This window comes from Ipomoea nil, unplaced genomic scaffold (genome assembly GCF_001879475.1).
Source record: "Ipomoea nil cultivar Tokyo-kokei standard unplaced genomic scaffold, Asagao_1.1 scaffold2826, whole genome shotgun sequence".
NCBI lineage: Eukaryota > Viridiplantae > Streptophyta > Magnoliopsida > Solanales > Convolvulaceae > Ipomoea > Ipomoea nil.
In genome coordinates, this window is record NW_017619254.1 from 1,029,186 (window position 1) to 1,038,551 (window position 9,366).

The 9,366-nt window shown below is 38.8% G+C and overlaps 1 protein-coding gene across 1 annotated transcript; it reads right to left on the bottom strand.

Moving 5' to 3' along the window:
• Positions 1–2,134: 2,134 nt before the first annotated feature.
• On the bottom strand, positions 2,135–9,088 carry LOC109158721 (GDSL esterase/lipase At1g28570-like). Its single transcript, XM_019306620.1, has 5 exons — positions 8,812–9,088; positions 3,256–3,489; positions 2,972–3,120; positions 2,491–2,613; positions 2,135–2,143 (listed from the first exon to the last, which is right to left on the bottom strand). The coding sequence occupies exons 1-5, from the start codon at positions 9,086–9,088 to the stop codon at positions 2,135–2,137; spliced, it is 792 nt and encodes a 263-aa protein (XP_019162165.1).
• Positions 9,089–9,366: the final 278 nt, after the last annotated feature.

Here is a 9,366-nt window from a genome sequence, read left to right on the forward strand (position 1 = left end):
ATGAAAATGCACTGTCTAGTCTTCGAGTCCAATTTAGATCTCTCATCTCTTGGGACATGCACAAACGCCTTGCAACCGAAGACTCTGAGGTGATCATAAGAAACTTCCTTTCCACACCAAACCTTATCAGGAACTTCATTATTCAAAGCAATAACGGGAGATAAGTTGATAACATGAACAGCTGTGGAAACTGCCTCAGCCCAAAATGAACTAGGCAACTTTGCATCATCAAGCATACATTTGACTCTCTCCATAATTGTCCGATTCATCCTCTCTGCTAAGCCATTTAATTGAGGAGTTTTATGAGGAGTTTTCTGATGTCTAATACCGTGCATTTTGCAATACTCATCAAATGGGCCACGATACTCACCGCCATTGTCAGTACGGATGCACTTCAATTTCTTCCCTGTCTGTCTCTCAACAAGGGCATGAAACTCTTTAAACACACCAAACACATCACTTTTGTGCTTCAAAGTGTAAACCCAGAGTTTCCTAGAATAATCATCAATGAAGGTCACAAAGTAAGATGCACCTCCAAGTGATCTAACCTTCATTGGTCCACACACATCAGAATGTATCAACTCAAGTGGCTCCGGCTTCTTCGAAGGAGAATTGCTCATAAAAGAAACTCTTTTCTGTTTCCCTGCCAGGCAATGAACACATCTGTCCAATCTAGCTTCCTTTACTCCTGAAAGCTTCTTCTTCTTGGCAAGGTAATCAATCCCCTTCACACTCATGTGGCCAAGTCGTTTATGCCACAATTCTGATGCACATTCTTTTGCTGCCACATTCACTGAATCACCAGAAATAGAGCTTTGTAAAGAGTACAAGTTAGAAGACTTGTTACCTCGTGCAATAACCAGCGAACCTTTAGTGATTTTCCAATGTCCATCACCAAAGAAACAACAGAAACCATCATCATCGAGTTTTCCTGTAGAAATGAGATTTAGTCTGATACCCGGTGCATGCTTTACATTTTTAAGTTCCAGCTTTGTGCCATTGCTGGTCTCAAGACAAACTGTACCGGTACCAATCACCTTCACCTGACCATCATCACCCATTCTTAGCTCTCCAAAGTCACCTGGAGTATATGAAGTAAAGAATTCCTTCCTTGGTGTAACATGGTAAGATGCGCCTGAATCTACAATCCAAGTTGTCTCATGGCATGCAACGTTGACGGCGTTCTCATCACAAGCAAGAAGCAAATCTGCTCTAACTGTTTCAACCTGGTTCTCTGTGTGATCATCTTTCTTGTCTTGCTTCTGTTAACATTCAACATCCTTGTGCCATGACCTTGACTTACTTCTGCTTTTATCTCTACCCTTCTGACCCCTTTGTTTGTTTCTCCCCCTATCATTTGTAACCAAAATATCTGACTGAGAAGTGGAGGTGTCTTGAGATCTTCTTCTTGACTCTTCATTCAAGATACCACTCTTGACATACTCCATGGTCACAACACCGTTGGGAGCAGAATTGGTCAAAGAAACCCGAAGTGTTTCCCAAGAATCAGGTAGAGTGTTAAGCAACCAGAGACCAAGTACCTCATCCTCAAATTTGATGCCCATGCTAGACAACTGATCAAGAACACCCTGAAAATCATTGACATGATCATTGATCAATGTACCTTCCCTGAATCTTAGATTCATCAATTGTTTTAGCAAAAACAATTTGTTATTGCCTGTCTTGGAAGCATACAGGGTCTCAAGTTTATCCCACAGGCTTCTGGCATGTGTGTCGTTGATAATGTGATTCATAACATTATCTTCAACCCATTGGCGAATATAACCACAAACTTGTTGGTGCTCAAAGTCCCACTCTTCGTCTGACATGCTTTCTGGCTTTGCAGTTGCAAACACAGGTAGATGTAATTTCTTCACAAATAGAAGATCCTTCATCTTGGCCTTCCAAATATGATAATTTCTACCATTCAATCGTACCATATTACTCATATTTGTCTCCATGTCAAATGTACCCAATCAACAACCTGGGCTCTGATACCACTTTGTTGGGAAAATCCCACTTCCTCCAAAATATTTGATGAATAAACCACCCAAGAATATGGCAAACCCACAGCAACGATCTCCTCTTCTCGCTGCCGACGGAGAACAAACCGAAAAATTCCCTTTCTTTTGCTTCACCTATTCTGCCGAAAAACAAAAGGGAATAAAACAAAAAGAAACCTTTTTCTTTACTGCTCTCTGTGCCGCATCATCTCCCAAGAACAAATATAAATATATATATATATATATATATATATATATGTTGAAGATTAGAGAATGAATAAAAGGAAATTTGTTTCCTTTCCTGCTGCCGCCTCATCAAACATAATACCTAATTCATCCAAAAATTCCTAATTAAATATTATTATATTATATAAATATAATAATAATAATTAGGGCTCAATATGAGAGGAAGTCCAACAAAATATAGTGGATACAAATTGGCTTGGTCCAAACATGAGCTATTTACCACATAGGAGGGAAGCCCAACCCAACAATCTTCATCATAATCTTCCTTGTTGCTACTCTCAAAATCAGTGAGGACACTGGCTAGACAACCATCTGGAGACGTGCTGGGCACCATGATTGTCTTTGCGCCAAGTTCAATCAAATCCTACATTTTTTAATTTATTATTAAAGTATAATTCAAGTGAGGGCGTAAAAAAATTAGGATAAATATAAAATTACTAGAGAATGAGAGTGTAAAAAAAAAATCACTGAAAGAATAAAATTTGTGTTTATAACATATATATACGATATAAAAAATAATTTTGAGTATAAAGAGCAAAATTATTAACTTGTACAATGTCTCCTAGGCCTATCTACACCACTTTGTTAATTTATTGTTCTTTTACTTGTGAATGGTACTTAATTTTTTTTATTTTTATTTTTGTTATGATGAGTAGTGTGATGGTAAATAAAACACATATATGCATACAATAAAACATCACAAATATGTTCTTAGTTCTTACATTGATGGCATCGCTAATTGCACCGATAACTATAGGGACATATGATCTTATTTCTTCTATATCTTTTCCTTGTAAAAGTCCATTACGATAGTCATTACTCCCAAATGGTCCCACCACAAATAGTGAGCTTTTTAGCCTCTCGTGACATTCTGAAACACATACAATTCTCATGTTAATAATAATAATTATTATAATTTTTCACTAATATAGAAAAAAGTTAGGCAGTTAACTTATTTATTATGAGGTGTGCGTGCATAATATAATATCCAGGCACAAGTATATACCTGATGGTGAGCCACAGAAAAATGGCAACAGTTCTTTGAGCCATCCCATCTGAACTCTGAGGGAGCAATTCGTATTGGGATTGTTTATCCCTCTTTCTTCATAGAACGCCGAGTCGACTGTAGCAGCTCCGGCGACCGCGAAATTCACACCTCCCTCAATATCCGACCCGTTTATGCCGCCGTTCATCATAACACCAGCTGATGGAGGCATATATGGCAGTCCGTAGTACTCCGCTGCAACATGTGATTTACGTTAAAGTTCCATTTTGTAAATTAGCCGAGTAAACAGTATGTCGTTGTAGCAGCTCAGTCGATTCTTGGAAAACAGATTATGAGCAAGTATATGCCATGCAACATATATGTTGGAGAACTTAGAGCATGATCTCAGGATATGGAAGAGAGAATGCTTGAACACAGAACATGAGTGCTGATTGATGGAAGAAGTCTATTGAAAGTGGGAGAAAGAATACAAAAGAACTAACTTCACCAGGAGGGAAATATCACCCCTTAAGTATGGTGGCAGAAGCAGTTATAACAGAAAAAGAAAGGAAAATACAAGTAAGTCCTTAGACTATTGGTTTACTCTTTTTCAGCATGCTTTATCATCTCATTAGCAGCATGCTTCATCACCCCCCGTAAGCTGGAGCGTAGATGTCTCGAAGCCCCAGCTTAGAATGGAAAATATCAAAGCTCAATTTAGGCAGGGCCTTGGTGAATCCATCAGCAATCTGCTGTTGTGAAGGTATGGGCATCAACTTGATCTTCTTTTCACATACCTTTTGCTTGACTATGTGACAATCTATTTCGATGTGTTTGGTGCGTTCATGAAACACATGATTTTCCCCAATAGCTATAGCTGATTGATTGTCACAGAATAAAGAAACTGGCTGGCCATGTTTCAGTCCAAGGTCTGCTAGAAGATACAATAACCATTGAATTTCACATGTTGTTGAGGCTAGGGCCCTATATTCTGCCTCAGATGATGACCTGGACACAGTAGCTTGTTTCTTTGTCTTCCATGAAATTAGGGATTCCCCAAAGTAGATGCAGTAACCAGTGATAGATTTTCTTGTTTCTGCACATGTTGCCCAGTCTGAATCAGAGAACCCTTGCAGTTGTAGTTGAGAATGAGCTGGGAAGAACAAACCTTTTCCAGGGGCTCCTTTAAGAAACCTTAAGACTCTGTGGGCAGCCATAAGGTGTGTGCTTCTAGGCTTATCCACAAACTGGCTTAACTGCATAGGAGATTTCTGGCCTGGTATTTGTTAAGTAGAGAAGTCTACCAACCAACCTTCTATACTCTTCAGGCTTGTCAAGAAGATATCCTTCCTCATTGTTGAGTTTCTGACCTGCTGTTATGGGTGTTTGAGCAGGCTTAGCATCCAAAAAACCATGTTCTTTTAAAATCTCCATAGCATATTTTCTTTGGCACAAGTTGAGGCCATCAGGAGTTCTAAAAGCTTCAATACCAAGAAAGTAGTTCAATTGGCCTAGATCTTTTATTCTAAAAGCCTTGTCCAGATTTTGTTTCAACTGAGCAATCTGGTTGAGATCATTTCCTGCCACTAGAATGTCATCAACATATATAAGTAAGGCAATGAATGAAGTATTTGAGCTTTTAGTGAATAGAGAAGGATCTGATGAAGATTGCTTGTAGCCATTGTCTTTTAAAGCCATTGTCAACTTTGCATTCCATTGCCTGCTAGCTTGTCTTAAACCATACAAGGATCTCAATAGTTTGCAGACCTGTTTTGGCTTATCATTCTGGAAACCAGGAGGCATAACCATATATACTTCCTCCTCTAGATCTCCATGTAGAAAAGCATTGTTAATGTCAAGTTGTTGGATGTCCCACCCCTTTGCAACAGCTATGGCCAGAAAAGTTCTTATTGTTGTCATCCTAGCCACAGGAGAAAATGTTTCCATGTAATCTACCCCAAGCTGTTGGGTGTAACCCTTGGCAACCAGCCTTGCTTTGTGTCTTTCTATGGAACCATCAGCCTTATATTTCACCTTATAAACCCATTTGCATCCAATAGGAGTTTTCCCTGCTGGCAAATCTGTGAGAATCCATGTCTTATTTTCAATTAGAGCTTTAATTTCAGACTGCATAGCCTCCCTCCAAGCTTCAACTTTTACTGCTTCATTATAAGTTTGGGGTTCATGTGTGGAGAGAATAGATGCAGCACATGCCCTATGACTAGGGGGCAGACAATCATAGGAAATTACATTGCTGATAGGATGTGGAGAAGTTCTGACCTTGGATTTGCTATTTGAGTGGCAAAAGTAATCCTGTAATCTGGCAGGAATGTTTCTTGTTCTCTCTGACCTTCTAGGTTGTGCTTGGACAGAAACTTCTTCCCCTTCGTTGATAGAATCTTCTTGCCCTTCATTCTCTTCTGGAATAGATTCATCATGCAATCCAGAATGTATATCACTTCTTATGTTATCATCAGCTTCCATAGTCTCCTCACTGTGAAGAGAGATATGATCATCATTTTGTACTAGAGGTGTGATGTCAATGTCAGTGGAGATGGGTACTAGAGGTAAGGGAGGATTGAATGTCTCAGCTTCAGGAGAATCTGACCCTTTTGTTGGATGGCTTTCTTTTAGAGGGTATATGTGTTCATAGAACTTGACATCTCTGGAAATAAACACTTCCTTGTCAAGAATATCACACAAAATATAACCTTTCACATTAGCAGGAATCCCCAAAAAAATGCACTTCCTAGCTCTAGGTTGCATCTTATTCCTTCTTTGTGAAATTGTGGATCCATAACACAAGCATCCAAAAACTTTGAGCTGATTATAATCCACATTCTTCCCAAATAAGATTTCAAAGGGATTTTTGTGATCATTCTTGACTGTAGGCAATCTGTTGATCAAATAGGAAGCATACATAACACAATGACCCCAGTATTCAATTGGTAAACCAGCTTGGAACCTAAGAGCCCTGGCTACATTCAGTATGTGTTGATGTTTTCTTTCTGCAATGCCATTTTGCTGGGGGGTGTACACACATGATTTTTGATGTGAAATTCCTTTGTCATTGCAGAAGCTACTCATCATAAACTCAGTGCCATTATCAGTCCTTATAGCTTTAATTTTTGTGTCAAACTGAGTATCAACATAGCTATAGAAGTTCTGAAATAGAGTTTTTACCTCTGATTTGCTTTGCATTAGGTGTAACCAGGTAAATCTACTGTGATCATCAACAATTGTTAAGAAATAGTGTTGTCCTTTTAAAGATGCAACAGCAAAAGGACCCCAAACATCCATATGTAATAAGTCAAAGCAATTTTCAGCTCTAGAAATACTGATAGGAAAACTAGACCTCTTGTGTTTGGCAAAATGACAAGCATCACAGGCAAAATTAGCTAGTTTGTAGAAGTGAGCATCTTTTATTCCATTCAGAGAATGTATTCTGTTCACAGGGTAGTGACCTAGTCTATAATGCCACAATTGTAAAGATAGACTATTACATTCAATGGTCCTATCAATTTCAGCATGCTTCCTTCTAGGAGGGGGTTGAGAAATCAGGTACAGTCCATTCTTCTCTTTAGCAAAACCATCCACTATCCCATGAGGACCCTGAATGGTGCAAGAATCAGTGTTCATAATAATTTTGCATGTCCCTTGTTTTGTCAACTTGCTAGCAGACACAATATTAAAGGTGAAAGAAGGGATATGTAACACATTGCTCAACACAAGGCCTGAATGGAGTCTAATGTTTCCTATATGTGTGACATTCACATTTTCTCCATTAGGTAGTTTAACAGATATTCCATCTACTTTGCAGTGGCTGTCAAAGTATTCTAAAGAGCAAGCAATATGATCTGTGGCACCTGAATCAAGTATCCATATAATATCTACTGCATTGTTAATATGAAGGTTAGAAATAAACTTGCCTTCAGTAGAGCCTTCAAGACTGTTTTTGAATTCAGTTCTCACCCCAGTATTGTGCATAGTAACAGCAGCATTAGAAGATGACTTGTTTGCTTGGCCTTGGTTCTGCAGAAGAGTCACAAGTCTCTGAAATTGTTCTACAGTCATTCCTATGTCTCCCACTTGATTCACAGAGGAATTTGGGACATCTTGACTCTGTTTGTTCTTAGATTTGTAACCTGCAATCCAGCCTGCAGGATATCCATGTTTTTATAACATCTCTCAATTGTATGACCAATCATATTGCAATATGTGCACTTAGGCACATTCTTGCCTCCATTGTTGTTGAACCTTTTCCTGTTGTTTGGACCTGAGAAGGCTGCAACACTTTGTTCATCTAAGGACTGATTCTGATCAGTTTGAACAGCATTTGAGTGAGCTGGTTCAATACTTTTTTGGCTGATAGTTCCATTGAGTTTTCTCTCTATTTTCAAAGTCATATTCAGAACTTTTTCCATGTTAGGGATTGGATCCATGACAAGGACCCCTGACTTCACAGATTCATACTCATCATTAAGTCCCTCTAAGAATCTTATGACTTGATCATCTTGTTTCTCCTTCAGAATTTTATTCATCAATGTGCATGAACACTTAGGGACACATTCACAGACAGGCAGGGGTCTCATAGCACTCATTTGTCCCCAAAGAGAATTACACTTTGTAAAATATTCATTAACACTTTTGTTACCTTGCACGTTTGTAAAAATCTGATTCTGGATTTCAGCAATTCTGTGAGGATCTGCTTGTGAATACCTCTTGCTGAGTGCACTCCAGATGTCTGATGCAATGTCAAAGTAAAGAACACTCTCTGCAATGGTGGAATTGATCGACTTCATGATCCAGGCACAGACTATCTTGTTACACCTCATCCACACGCCATATTTTGGATCCAATGTTCCTGGACATGGCAAGGATCCATCAACAAAGCCGAATTTGTTTTTGATCTCAAGAGCTATCTTCATAGATCTGCTCCATGAAGTGTAGTTAACTTCGGACAAAAGAGGAGATACGAGAACCAGATTTGGATTCTCTGTAGCATGTATGTAGTAAGGATCATCAAGTTCTTCGTTCCTTTGATTCAGATTCTGATTTGTTGGAGTCTGATTCACAGGAATGGCGTCTTGTCTGCTAGAATTTCCTTCGTCTGCTCCAGTATTCATCGTGACCACTGCTGCGTAGCTTCGATGAAGCTCTGATACCATGTTGGAGAACTTAGAGCATGATCTCAGGATATGGAAGAGAGAATGCTTGAACACAGAACATGAGTGCTGATTGATGGAAGAAGTCTATTGAAAGTGGGAGAAAGAATACAAAAGAACTAACTTCACCAGGAGGGAAATATCACCCCTTAAGTATGGTGGCAGAAGCAGTTATAACAGAAAAAGAAAGGAAAATACAAGTAAGTCCTTAGACTATTGGTTTACTCTTTTTCAGCATGCTTTATCATCTCATTAGCAGCATGCTTCATCTATAAGCCGAATATAGAGCTATTAGTATATAAAGTGCAGCAAGCACGTGTTATTCATTTTGTTTCAGTTGATTTTTAAGTGACAGATCGCGGACAAATGTATATAATATAGTGTAATGCATATATAAAGTATATATAATTACCTATAAAATCTATGATGAGACGACCATCGGAACAACGGCCGGTGGGATGATGAAAGAAGGTTTCTCCATAAGGATAGGCCATGTGAAGGTCATTAGCAGGATCGTCTGAGAGAATAACCCGGTTTCCTACGTCTGTAAGTGAGTCGCCCAATGCGAAGATGGATGTGTAGCATTCTGCGGTTATGCGGCATGGAATTATGAGTAAGAGTAAGAAGAGGAATAAAGTTGAAATGGCGGAGTTGAATTTCACGACACGATTTGGGTATGCCTGCGCCATATGGGAAATGTGTGGCAACACCATAGTATGTTGACCGTTTATATAGGAATTGTGGTAGGAATCACGCCAAAAAAAAAAAAAAAAAAAAAAACACTCAAACATATCAAACATATCAAACAGAAAAGGGTTATACACCTCTAAAACTTTAAAAAAGTTTAATTAAAAACTCAAACATATCAAATTCAATTAATGAAGCCTATAAACCGGTAAATGACATGTTATTACAGGTTATTTCAATTCTGACGACGGATTCCGGCCATCGGTGACAAATTACGGCC